This window comes from Quercus suber, unplaced genomic scaffold (genome assembly GCF_002906115.3).
Source record: "Quercus suber isolate HL8 unplaced genomic scaffold, Cork oak 2.0 scaffold_83, whole genome shotgun sequence".
Taxonomy (NCBI): Eukaryota; Viridiplantae; Streptophyta; class Magnoliopsida; order Fagales; family Fagaceae; genus Quercus; species Quercus suber.
In genome coordinates, this window is record NW_027069548.1 from 1,426,745 (window position 1) to 1,441,420 (window position 14,676).

At 38.6% G+C, this 14,676-nt stretch overlaps 1 protein-coding gene across 1 annotated transcript; it reads right to left on the reverse strand.

Annotated features, from left to right (window-relative positions):
• Positions 1-1,529: 1,529 nt before the first annotated feature.
• On the reverse strand, positions 1,530-4,364 carry LOC136067724 (chitin elicitor receptor kinase 1-like). Its single transcript, XM_065773947.1, has 5 exons — positions 4,093-4,364; positions 3,267-3,356; positions 2,199-2,292; positions 1,959-2,113; positions 1,530-1,882 (listed from the first exon to the last, which is right to left on the reverse strand). Exons 1-5 carry the CDS (start codon positions 4,219-4,221, stop codon positions 1,784-1,786), a joined length of 567 nt encoding a protein of 188 aa, XP_065630019.1. The 5' UTR covers positions 4,222-4,364; the 3' UTR covers positions 1,530-1,783.
• Positions 4,365-14,676: the final 10,312 nt, after the last annotated feature.

The window sequence follows — 14,676 nt, forward strand, 5'->3', positions numbered from 1 at the left end:
TATTTTTTTTCTCTCCAGATTCTACCTTCCCTGAACTATATTGAAGAGATTTTGTTTTTCATACAAGGAGCCTATATCCCAATCATCAGTAGTAGATGTTAGCGTCATCAGGGCAACTACAATAGACCTCATAGTCGGTTGTAATTGAGGATTCGCATGTGTGCATGCTTTGGCAAGTTGAGCCATTTGCAACCAAAACAATCATAAAAAAATTTATTAGAATTGGAATCATTAAGTTTAACTTGATAGATTGTTCTTTCAGAAAATCTTTTACCTTGAGGACTGAGTCCAGTGGGTAATGATCTCCAAGCCTAGGATCAACTAGTTTGCGAAGGCCTTCTGTAGGGTTAGGTTGATTAAGAACATCATCAAACTGTAAAACAGAAAAGGGTAGTAAGCTCAGGTTGCTTTCTTAAAGCTTATGAGTAGCATTTGACAGGAGGAAGTGTAAGCTTCATGATGATGTACAAAAATCGTCAGTGAGTTGATCGTCCACACACGCGCCAATGAGTGTATCTGAAGAACAAAAGAGAAAACCCAATTAAAGGGCACATCGGTGGGTATTGACCAAAAACCCTCCAAAGGTTAAGTCAGTGATAAAACAATCTTCAAGAACTTGAGAGTGCAAGAGTTAGGGAGAATTTGCGTACCTCAAGAAGGGTAAAGTTTGTGGTTTATATAGTAGTAGAGAGCTGACTCGAATCTCTTGATGCGGGGGGGGTTTACTTGTAGAGAGAAGAATCCAAGATACTCGGGATTGCCTTTCCATATAAAGGAGATTTAATTGCGTGGTAGGGTCTTTGGTCACGATGTGCAAGTAATTTCCATGCAAGGATGTGTGGGTGGGCCCCACGTAAACCTCATGGAAAAACTAGGGGGATAGATTGTCGAGATTAGGGATTGCCCGATTTGTGGGTCGGTCATCCCCTTTTGGGGTCGTCAAGAAGGTTCGGCACCCCATACCGATCAGTCAAAAATCATCCTCATCACTTCATATAGAGCTATTGGCACAAAAGAAAAAAGTGATCAGAGTGTAAGTGGAGGAATGGCAAGGAGGTTTACCATGTTGGCAAGGCCTTTTGATTCAACATTGAATTCATTCGTCTTGCACACAGCTTGTCTTGCAGAAATAAGTTTGTGATGCCCCAATTTGATTGATTGTGTGATGTGTGTGGGTGTGTGATGAGTCCCACATCGGGTATTTACTGGGTAGATCTGGGTTTTATTAACAACTACAAGGAGCCTCAATTTTGACTAGTCATTTTGAGGTATAACGCAGATGTGGCTAGCACTTTTCCTTGAATCGTTACAAAGTTCATAAACAACAACCCCAAAAGCATAGACGTCTATTTTGGGAGAAGATTAGTCCCAAGTCCATGTGGATCCTGAACCTGTTTGTTGGTCAGCTAGTAATACGAACAAATAAATAAAAATCCAGGACAGGTCCTGTTGCAATTCTAAAGCCTAAAGGCATGCCAACAACCATTCACGATCTCAAATGAATTTTCAGAAAGCAGGAGGCCAAAACAACTAATTCCGGTTTTGTATATGTGGGACAGTACTAAACAATTATTTACAATCTAATGGCCCTATTAGTCATAAATTTATATACTGGGGGGAAAACTATAAGAAGCATTTTAGAATAGCCAATTGTAGAGATACTGTTCTTCACACATTCTGATAGCTTACATCCGGTAAGTCAACCGAAGTACAATGTCAGATACCATCAATACTGAAAGTTTACGCACATACCGACATCCTAAGTAGATAAAAAAACATTATCTTACTCTGGTGACATGTATCCAAATGTACCCACGAGACGTGTGGGAAATGATATACTTCCAACAACTTCTGTGAGTTTTGCTAATCCGAAATCTGCAACCTGCAACATATGTATGTCAGTACCAAATGTGAGAAGGCTTTAAACTCCATACTGACAATAGAGGTACAAATACAACCTTCGCGTTGAAGTTTTTGTCTATCAATATATTTGCTGATTTAATATCACGATGGATGTAAACTGTGTCAGTATGCTCATGAAGATATTCAAGACCTCTTGCTGAATCCAGAGCTATTTGCACCCTAGCAGACCATGGCAGGGAGTGCTTATTCCCTGTGAACAATTAAACATAATTCTTACCATTTCTTTGAAAGCAATGATGCTAAAATAGATCTCCACAGTGCACATATATGCTCACCTGAGCCACGCAAATGTTGGCCTAAGTTTCCATTCTCAATGAACTCATAGACTAGAAAAAGAGAACCCTCAACGCAATATCCAATCAACCGTACCTGCAGTGATTGTAAGTAATGCATGGTATCTGGAAGTTTAGAAGTAACCAAATCTCATAAAACTCATTCATTCTTGAGAGAAAAAAAGCACAACTGCATTGCTTGCATAACCTGACCAAGGAATTATATAGGCAGGGGACTTAGAAAAATCCTCCCTGACAAATGATTTTATTTATCAGGTGGTTACTTTACATGAATAAAAAACGTTTTTAATTTTTTTTTTTTAAATTTTTAAATAAAGCTTTTTACCAGGTTCAAATAATCTCTTCTGAAAATAATCTCCTCTGATAACTAATCCATAAGGTCTTACTTGTAATTTAAATTCAATGCAACAACTTTTAATTCTAATTTTGTGCTTGGTTTGGGGGACATAAGGTATTCATGATAGAGTATATGCATAGCTGACCTTTGAAATAAATAAGTAATTAGTACAGAGAAGTAGCGTTTCAAGTCCTATGCAGTTAAGCAAAGAACAAGTAAAATTATGTGTTTCCACTGAACGGAATATATTATAACAATGTAAAGGGTTAAATTGATACTGGAATCTATATTGGTAGCTCTACAACAGATAATAAGACTGTTCTACAGTCACATAAGCATACACTGGATACTTAAGCTGTGCATGTAAGTATACAACATAAGCTTTTGGTCTTTGACAAAAAGGGCCAATTGTGCCTCACTTGGGAACCATGTGAAATTCAGTATCAGGTTTAGATGAATGCAAGGATATGATGATATTCATATTCTCTGAAAAAATAAGACAGGCATGCACTTCTAGACAGCTTTCTAGCTGATGCCAGCGATTTTTCTTTGGTAAGTAACATACCAGAGATTATCCAAACTAATTAATTAGATAAAATATCAGTTATATCTATTTGCACTTTTGCAGAAAGAAAAAACATTTTCATTCAAATTTCATCTTCTCAAGCAATGATCATATTCACTTCTTGTTGTTGGAGAAAAAAGTGTATTACCAGGTTCAAGTGATAAACACGTGTTAGAACCTTTAATTCAGCAAGAAACTCTTTTGATGCTTGCATATCCATCTTCTTGATTGCAGCTTTCTACATAAACAGATTAATATGTGATATTTAGATAGTAAGACAAGGTAAACAAAGAGAAACAACATAACACGGCCAAAAAATATGATGCTTGCATATCTATCCGGTATCCACAAAGAGCATTAGCAAGTGCCGCATACAATGCAGAATGAACACCACTATGCAACTGCGCCAAGTTGTATTATGAAGGAAACGAAACGTTTCAGCTCTAACTGAAGAAAAAATTAAAGGCTGACTGAATTGTTCATACATTTTTCCCACTTAGTAGGCTTAATCTCACATCTGCTTCCTTTCATTCAGATTGAAATTAAATTCCACCCAACTTGTCACAGATAAGTTATAACCATTTGGAGCACGACTCTAATAGTCCTATTTTCACCATTCATGTCCATCTGACACAAATCCCTTATAATCAACCTCCTAAAATGCCCCAACATTCCAGCTATGTGTGTTGAAAATAGATTATCATTATGGACCTTTAGATTACCTTTCTGAGCTTTTTAATTGGGTAAACAGGAAGGCGTTCACCATTTTATATGTAAACGAATGCTTCACTTCTGCAATGCAGTGGGTAGCATATCATTTACTGTAAAGATTCATTGTTCTTACTCTTGAGTCTTGACTAAGAAACTCAGCAAGTTGCAATGCTATGTGATAGAGGATGCCTCACAGTAATTTGATTGAAACTTTTCTTTCACAACACAGTTATGAAAACAGAGTAATGTATGTGACTACAAACCTCTCCTCTCAGTTCTGCATAATAAACTGCACCAAAACCACCTTCTCTGATCTTATGAGCCATACTGAAGTTATCAGTAGCCTTGGCAAGTTCTGCATATGAGTACTCCACTGATTTGTCCATATTCATCCCTGTGAGCCCTGAAGCAGAACCATCACTGGCAGCCAGATCGGTAGATTCCACTGCTTTATCCAGGGTACTTCCAAGTGCTAAACCCAAAAGAGAGGGAAATCAATCAGAGCACACAAGTCCAGTAATCCATTTGATTTCATTCTATTTGAAGCACAAGCAAGAATAACTNACAACTCATCAGTAGTGTTAACGTGTATAGTGTTGTGGGCTTTGGGCCCAACTAGATTACTTGTATAACACACATTCTTGTACTACACTCTTACTTGTAATACACTCAAATGCCTCCTATATAAAGACACTCGTGTATGTTCTTTCAGTGTGAAATACAATACAATCATTCAGTATTTCTAACATGGTATCAGAGCATTATCAGATCGAAAAATTTTAATATGTCTAGAAAACTAAGCTTCAACCATTTTTGCAAAATTAGAATATACTTCCAATAATTCAAAACGATGTTTCATATTAAAAATCCAGCTATAGCGAGAGTAATCATCAACAAAGACAACAAAATATCCAGACCCACCAATACTAGAGATAGAGGAAGCCCCCAAACATTAGAATGAATAAGGTCAAAGATATTAGTGGATATTGATTCACTAGTATTGAAAGGCAAAGCCAGTTGTTTTCCTAACTGACATGAAACATAATCAAAATTTTCTGTAGACACTGAACCTAACAAACCTCTAGAAGCCAATTGTTGTACTCAAGAGGAAGATGCATGACCAAGTCGAGCATGCCAAAGTGCAAGGGAAGGAATTGAAGAAACTGTAGCAGCTGCAGCAATAGAAACAGGAGCAACAAGTGGAAGACGAAGGTTGTCCACGGGAAACATACGCCTAACTTTGGGACTGGTCCCAAGCTCTTGTCCTGTCCTCGTATTCTATACAATACACCCAGAATAATCAAAGATAATGCGATAACCCAACTCAGCTAATTGTCCCACAGAAAATAAATTATAAGAAAGGTCAGGAACATTAAAGACTCTAGGAATTGAGAGGTTGGAGGTCGAAACTGAACCTGTATTATGACCAGACATTGTGGAACCATTTGCTGTGCGAATATTAAGAGGGTGCGGTGTAAGTTTAAGGTCAGAAAATAAGGACGAGTGAGATGTCATGTGATTGCAACAAGCAGAACCCATAAGCCAAGAGGTAGGAAACATACCAGATAAAGCTGAGAGAGAAGAGGAATAAGATGCATTACCAACCATACGAATGACATTAGTGATCATATTTATAAGGTCATCTCTAGAAATGGTGAAAGTGGATCCAGAAGACTGAGACTGTGCAAAGGCGGTAGCCATGGGTTGGACCCTTTCACTGTTAGCAACTGTAGCAGCAGAAATGGAAACAGCTTTTTTTTATTTTTTATTTTTTATTTTTTTTATTTTTTATTTTTTTTTATTTTTTATTATTATTATTTTTTTTTTGCGTTGATAGCAAGTCTCAATATTGCAGCCAAAACGTTTGCAAAAATTGCAAAAACGTTTGTTGGATTGTCAACGACGATTGTTGCAAAAGGAAGAAGACTTGTCCTTATTCTGCTGGAGATGACGTCAGTGATGACAGGAGCTGATGACATCAGCGTGACGTGGCAGATATGACATCAGTGGATGACCCAACTAGGGTTGACGTGGCAAGATGACGTTAGCAATGATGTCAGCAAGCGTGTGACATCACGTGAAAAAGTGTGAGGGCATAGGGTGGTGCATGAAGCGCATGGTAGAACTCCCCGAAACTGTTGCCAGCGCGTGGAACGTCAGACGATGACCAGTCTGACATTGCTGAGTAGATCATTTGACAATCTACACGCTTATATGATTTGTGTCTTAGTCAAAGGTCAAAAAAACGATAGATCCGACGAAGGCAATGGTCTTGGCGGCGAAGATTGAGCTTCTAGCAGCGGAGATTCATCCCTGAGACCTTTAACGGGCTCAAGGCAGTCTGGAGAGGCACTGAAGAGGCTTACTGACTGGAGAAGTTGTGGTTGTTTTGCATTCCTATGGCACTTTTTATCAACTAACTTGTCTAGGTACCTCTCAGCAAAATGGTAGAGCCGAACTAAAACTTCGTCATATTCTTGACATTGTTCGTGCTCTCCTTCTCTCTGCCAAAGTTCCTACTCCTCTTTGGGGTGACGCTACTGTTCATGCTATTAATCGCATTCCGAATCCTGTTATCCAAAATCAAACTCCATATGAGCACATTTTTGGGTTACTTCTAGACTATCAACACCTTCGCTCCTTCGGTTCTGCTTGTTTCGTTCTTCTTCAGCCACATGAGCATAACAAAGTTAAGCCTCGGTCAAGGCTTTACTATTTTCTTAGCTATGGCGAAACTCAAAAGGGGTATTGGTGTTATGATCCTATCTCTCATCGTCTTCGAATCTCCTACAATGTTGTCTTTTATGAACATCTCCTCTTTGTCGAGCTCTCTCACTTCCATACCTCCCTGTCTTCCTCTTCTGTCTTAGATCTTTTGCCAGATGAGGTACATATTCCTTTTGTAGTTGCTCCTAATCCTCCTGTAGTTGCTCCTGATTCTCTTGTAGACTTCTCTGTCCCACCACCAGATATCATTGATCCCTTTCCTAGTTCAACCTTTAATGAACAGGTGGAAGATGAACTTGTCGAAGACGAGCTACCCAACCCCAACCCTGAGCTTGGGTCCCCTGCTCCTACTCGACCTAAAGATCTTACACAAGACATTCTACCTCGTCACTCAACTCAGGTAAGATCTATTCCTACACATTTACTTGACTATCATTGTTACACGACCCTCGCTACATTACACGAGCCTCACACCTATCGTGAGACTTCCACTGACCCAGATTGCAATAAAAGAGGAACTTGATGCATTATCTAAAAGCCATACTTAGGATTTGGTGACATTTCCTCCTAGAAAATTTGTGGTTGGTTGTAAGTGGATCTACAAGATTAAGACTCACTCTGATGGGTCCATTGAGTGCTATAAAGCTTGTCTTATTGCAAAAGGTTTTACACAGGGGTATGGGATTGATTACGAAGATACCTTTGCTCCGGTTGCTCGTAATCTCATCTGTTTGTGCCCTCTTAACTGCTGCTATTGCTAGTAAATGAGACATTTTTCAGATGGATGTCAAAAATGCATTCCTTAATAGGAATTTAAGTGAAGAAGTTTATATGCAACCTCCTCCTTGTCTCTCTGTTGACTCAAACAAAGTTTGTCACCTTTGACATGCACTTTATGGCTTTAAACAAACTCCACGAGTTTGGTTTTCCAAATTCAACTCTACCATCTCTTACTTGGGTTATATAGCCAATCATTATGATTTTGCCTTATTTCTTCGTCGCACTTACAAAGGTATTATTTTACTTTTGTTATATGTGGATGATATGATCATAACTGGTGATGACCTCAGTGGCATTCAAGAACTCAAGGATTTTCTCAATTAGCAGTTTGAGATGAAAGATCTTAGACATCTCAACTACTTTTTGGGTCTTGAAATCACTTATCCTACAGATGGACTTTATATTACTCAAGCCAAGTATACTTCTGAACTCTTGTCTCGAGTTGGACTCACTGATAGCAAGATTGTTGATACTCCAGTTAAGCTTAATGTGCATCTGACTCCCTCAAGGGGGAAACAATTGTTTAATCCATCTCTTTACAAACGCTTGGTTGGCAGCCTAGTTTATCTCACTGATACTCGTCCAGACATTTCCTATGCTGTTCACCAAGCGAGCCAGTATCTATCTACTCCACGATCGACTCACTATGTTGCTATTCTGCGCATTCTTCAATATCTAAAGGGCACTCTATTCCATGGTCTTATCTACTTTGCTCAATCTCCTCTTATTCTCCGTGCATTTTCTAATGCTGATTGGGCAGGAGATCCCACTGATGGTAGGTCCACCACTGGTTATTGCATTCTTCTTGGTTCTTCTCTAATTTCTTGGCGAAGCAAGAAACAAACTCATGTGTCTCGCTCAAGTACTGAAGCAGAATATTGTGCCCTTACTAATACCATATCTGAGCTCCTTTGGCTACGATGGCTTCTCAAAGACTTAGGTGTATCTACATCCTCTACTAATCCTTTTTATTGTGACAACCAGAATGTCATTCATATTGCTCACAATGATGTCTTCCATGAACGGACTAAACACATCAAGATCGATTGTCATTTTATCCGTTATAATCTTGTCCATGGTGCTCTTAAGCTGATCTCAGTCTCCTCTAAAGATCAACTAGCAGATATCTTCACCAAGTCACATCCTAAGGAACGCTTTTGTACTTTGGTTGATAACCTCAAGTTAGTCTCACATCCACCTTGAGTTTGAGGGGGGCTGTTAACATGTACAGTGTTGTGGGCTTTAGGCCCAATTAGATTACTTGTATGGCACACATTCTTGTACTACACTCTTACTTATACTGCACTCATATGCCTCCTATAAAAAGACACTTGTGTATATTCTTTCAGTGTGAAATACAATACATTCATTCAGTATTTCTAACAAATAGACTTAGCATGTCTAGTAAGGAAGTGGGTAACAGTATAGAGTTGCCTGATCTTTTTACTTAAGAGAAAGAGCAGACTCGAAGGTCATTTGCAAATACAAGGGCATCAAACAAATTATGGCCAAATTCGGGGTTTCTAGTGTCCTTGGATTGGAGAGCTTTGATGATTATTTCAGCATCTCCCTCCACCACTATCTCAAAAATACTCTACTCCTTGGCAAACAACATCGCTCCCTTGCATGCCAAAGCCTCAACAGTAGCAGGATAGCTTGGGAGGGGGATCCTTTGGGTTAAAGCTCCAATCACACTGCCTGCAGAATCTCGGATAACCACTCCAATGATAGCAGAGTCTAATTCTTTGAAAATAGCACCGTCAAAATTAATCCTGTAGAGAGGGTTTTCAAGGGGAGACTAGCGAGCAACTCTAACAGTCCTCCCATGAGGGCACTGGGGAACATCCTAGGTAGAGATGAAATCTTGGATGAGGGCTCTAGCCTTGGACCAAATTTGATGAAGCTCAACAGACGAGTCACCATGATTATCGAGATTTCTTTTATTCCAAATGAGCCAGAAGATCATGGCTAGTAAATCAATATCTATGTCGAGATTCAAAGAGAAAACCATCTCCAACAGGCCAGCAAAGGATGAGCTGTTCCTTCTCAACAGCTTCATTATTATCTCGTTATCCTCCCATATTACAATTACGCAGTGACATTGCCAAAGAGTGTGGATAACACATTTAGGGGCACAATTGCAGCTTGGGCACATAGCTGATTTGACAACTTTTCTCCTCCAAAGATTGTGCAATGTTGGTAAGGCTTCATTTGTTGCTCGCCATAGGAAATGCTTCACTTTGTGGGGAACCTTCAAAGACCAGATGTCATTCCAAAGCTGATGCCTTCTATTGGTTTGAACAATACGTAAAATTATCATTGAACATTTATTTTTAGTGTCCGTTTGGGAACAACTTAATTAGGTTTTTGCTGAAAGTATACTAAAGTGAAAGAAAAAAAAAATAGAGGAGGTTTTAAAAATTTGTATGTAAATCTAAAAAACTAAAAAATTGGATTATACTAATATATTCCCAAACACACATTTAGTCACTAGTCATGTGGGCTAAAACAATTAAAAAGGAAGCCAAAGGGATTTTTCCCCCTCAAAGTGCATAGGGGTATTTGCGCCGAGAACATTAAAAAATAAATTAATGCCACTAAATCTAATTTTTTCACAATAAATTTTACAATGACTAAAGTAATCAGTTGTCAGGGTTAAAAAAAAATTAAAAAAAAAAAAAAAAAAGTGGCTTGGATCAAGAAGCGTTAGTTGTGCCTTACCTTCATAATCAACCACTTCGAAATTCTGAAAATTTGTTGGAAACAAATTGTGTACGTATCATTACTATTAAGAAATCAGCACTTAGTAGGAAATTTCAAAGAATTTTTATTTCCTTTTAAAAGAAATTTCAATCTTAGACCAATTTTTTGGCATTCCCGCCAAACCAATATGTATAATAAAATCAAATCAAAACATANGAATGTCAAAAAAAAAAAAAAAAAAAAAAAAAAAGCTCAACGGACCGAAACGTTCTGGAGGAAGTGAAAGGTTTCAATCATCTTCATCGTCATCATCATCATCATCATCTTCTCTCTTCCTCTCGGCTTTCGAATTGTCAAAAAAAAAAAAGAGCTCAGCGGACCGGAACGTTCTGGAGGAAGTGAAAGGGAAGGGGAAAAGAATGAAGACAAAATGGAAAAGTGGAATGTTCTGGAGGAGAAGTGGTAGGGAAAAAGGGCAAAGAAGGAAATTTAAGTAGTTGATTTAAATATGAAAATAAACTCACATAAAAGATATATATATATATGAAATAAACTCCCTTATATATACATGTCCTTTTTGATAATTTATCCTCAAACTGCCACTATAAGTGCTAGCCAAATACTCAGCTTTTTCAAAAAGCACTTTTTTAACCGTTTTTACCAAACATTCAGCTTTTTGAAAAACACTTTTTCATTATGCACTTTTTGAAAACTCTACTTTTTCATTATGCACTTTTACAATAAAAGCTGAACCAAACTCACCCTGTATGTATTAGATGATGTCATTATTATTTAGGGAATTATTTTAGTTAATCATAAGCATTTATAGTTATTTAATTGATATATTTATTAAAGAATATAATTAATATATAATCATGTTGTACATATCATATGGGAGGAGGTGTTGTAAATAATGGGGTTATGATCTGAACATGGAAAACTGAAGCTTGATGGGTGGTGTATATCTCTTTTAGCTAGCTAGAGGTAAATCCTTAAATCCATAAGGAGTTTCTTTGATTCTACCCAAAAAAAAAAAAAACAGAAATCCACCAATAAGAAGAGGAAAAAAAAAAAAAAAAACTCTCTAAAAATAGTATTGATCAATTGTCAATAGGATTTTCGTTTTACATATTGTAAACCTATTTAAAGCTTGAAAAAAAAAATTCAAGTAAAAAATATTTTTAAAATATCCAAATTAATAGAGTACCATAATTGGACTCTATTTTGACAAGAAAAACTGTAAAAAAATCTTAAATCTAAAAAATAAAATCTTATCTTCTAATTAATAGAGTACTGAGGTAGCCTTTTTAAATTGTATGACACCCATCTTAAAATTTTGATTTTTAATTGTTTTTTATTGATGTAATTCATTATTTGATTTATATGATAATTAATAGATTATTTTTATTTTTATACGCCAAAGTTCATTTGGAAAAGGAAAAGAAAATATTTATCAATGTCTTTTAACGGTTCAAAAGGAAAACAAATATTGAAAGAAAATAAAGTAGCAAGAATATTAATAAATAAAAAAAAGACAAAAAATTATCATTGCCTTTCAAACACAATTTTTTAAATTTTATATTTAAGATAAAATTTCAACCAATGACATCTACTTTATAATGATTGCTCCTACCATTATCTCAAGACACTAATTAGATTTTGAGATAGATGGGGTTTGAACCTTAAATTTTCTTTCCGACAACAAGAGAATTTATTAGTGGAGTTAACTAGAACCCACTATTTTATTATATTTAAAGAGAAATGTTAATGAATGCTCTAAGGGCATTTTTTAGTATCTTATTTTAAGAAAATTTTTATGGAAAAAGGGGGGAAAAAAAAACAATTAATGTCTTGATAGAATTTTCAATTTTCCATAAAAGTGGTATAAAAACTTTCATAACAATTGTCCTAAAATCACCATTAACATGACCCATATTTAAATCATCCTTTAGTTGGCTTATTAAATTATGGATGACACCAAAAAAAATTCTACATTTACACTAATATCTTGAATTGTAATTGTGGGGCCTAATAATCTGGCAACTCTGGCCCATTTTATATCCGGCCCAAGCCCTATGCCGAGGATGAAGAAACGTCTGAGGATGAACGTAGAGGGCCCAAGTTTCCAAGAAACATCGTCGAGGACGACCATGTCCTCGGACAGCCGAGATCATAGAAAGAAGAGCAGCACGCCACCGAAGGCAGCCTCCTTACGCATCCCAAGGAAAAGACAAGTACAACGAGTCAGCTCTGAAAGCACGATGGAGGAGCAGTTCAAGGAAAAGCTGTCACCTCCACAATAAATGCCCACCACTGGCATTCTAGCCACGTTAATGGGGAAGTGACCCATGAACAGTGTGGCCTTGGTTGCTGCAACTAACAGGAGGATTGGTGAGGCGGCTAACGAGATAGGTGGTCAGGTATAAGCTTGGATGATCAACAAGTGGAATGTAAAGATCGTCCAAAGAGGACTATATAATAGGTAGAACAGATCATAGAAAGAGGGGGGGGGGAATTGGGAGAACCATGGACATTCAACAGTTGTCACAATAAAGCTCCTCGAATTGAGCCGAGGACAAACTTCTTTAGATAATCTCAGTTCATCTCCAGTTCATCTCTATCTAATTGCAGCGACAACCATCTCGACCATTGTCCATGTGCTAAGGCCTAGTTCCTGAACCCATTCTCTACAAATTCATTGTATCGGGCTAGCTGGGCTCGATTTCACTCACTCAACAGTAGAAGTGCTCGAACCCAGCCCCTACAATTGGCGCCGTCTGTAGGGAAGAACTTGTGCATTAACGGGTGCAATGGTCGATTGTTCCTACATTGCTAGCTTACGTAAGGTTAGGCGATTTTTCGTGACCATCAACGACACCGATTCCAAGTCCCATTGAAAAAATAATAATAACAACGCACCCGCTCAAGAAATAGTTATTGCAGAAAAATGAAAGATTCAGAGAATGAAGCAAATAAACAGTGCAACCTTTTTATTAAACAAAGGAAAAGTACATCATACAAGCCGAGGCTTGGACAAGTTTGTTCTAAAGCTAACTATACAAGCCGAGGCTTAGACAGACTTGTTCTAAAGCTAACCATAGAAAGGGAGGCTAAGGCAGGCTTGTTTTAAGGCTACCAACAGGGACCGAGCCCGTATGGATGGTACAGGTGATGAGAAAGGAGAAGAAGCGGAAGCGCCTGATGGCCTCATCCCGGGGTGTTCCCTTGATGCTTTCCCAGCTTCATGATAATTAAGCATTGGAGACGGCAACACCCAGGCACCAACCGTTGCGTAATCTTGCAAACCTCCGTCGGTAGGCAAGATGGGTGCGAATCACAACCAGCTTGAAGGGCTGGCATGGACGCATGTTGGAGAAAAATGTTATATTTCTCACAAATCCACCTCCTAACTGCCAAACGTCCTATCATCAGGGTGACACACAAACTTCGCCGCATCGAAAGTCTGACGCGATCTACGCTCACTTCGACTCTCGATTGAAGAAGAGGACCTTCTTTCTTACCCGGTTGAAAGGTAGGAACATCTTTGGCCTCCACTCCCTTTGCCTCAACTGCGTCGTCCAGGATCTGGGCGGCATTCTTGGTACTCGAAAGGGGCTTGGCTTCTTGGCCCTTGTCCTTATCCAGGGCCATTCCATTTCCCTAGGCCTTGATCACAATCTTGGCAAGGTCCTTGGAAATGCCTAGAGGGTTGAGAACTCAAAATTCCTGTTGAACTCTAAGGATTTGTAAAGTGTGTAGGAATGAACCCCCTAGAGCACTTTATATAGAAGGCGAAGGCTAGTGAAATTAATCCGCACGGAATTCAAAGGAAGAATTCCAAGCAATATCAACCCCGCCTAAATTCCAAAGAAGCTACCAGCCAATGGATTTGCGCCAATCCATAAAATATTAATGAGGGCGCGCCTCGCATACTGAAACGACAAGTACATGACCCAAATAGCCAAAAGACACCTTGTAACCAGAAGTGGCAAAAAATTGGCGCGATGGGGCCACTATCACACAAGATGGTGGAAGGCCAAGCCGCCCATGTCCAGGTCAGTGTTGGGCTAAGGGCCTAGTCTGAAGAAGAACCCCTCCTCAGCAAACAAGGCCAAGACCATTATCACTCCAGAAGCAAACCCCCTAGCGCGGAGACTAAGCTCCTTCACTCAAAGCAGCAGCGACGAAGTACTAGACTGAACCAAGGTCTTGCATGGTCCTCGGACTCAAACCTTTGGGGAAACTAGCTACTTACAGGAGAATCCAAGTACTAAACTAAACCAAGGTCTTACATGGTCCTCGGACTCAAACTTTTGGGGAAACTAGTTACTTCAAGAAAAACCTGAGTACTAGACTGAACCAAGGTCTTGTATGATCCTCAGACTCAAACCTTTGGGGAAACTAGTTATTTCAAGAAAAACCTGAGTACTAGACTGAACCAAGGTCTTGCATGGTCCTCGGACTCAAACCTTTGGGGAAACTAACTACTTACAGGAGAATCCAAGTACTAGACTGAACCAAGGTCTTGCATGGTCCTCGGACTCAAACCTTTGGGGAAACTAGTTATTTCAAGAAAACCCTGAGTACTAGACTGAACCAAGGTCTTGTATGGTCCTCAGACTCAAACCTATGGGGAA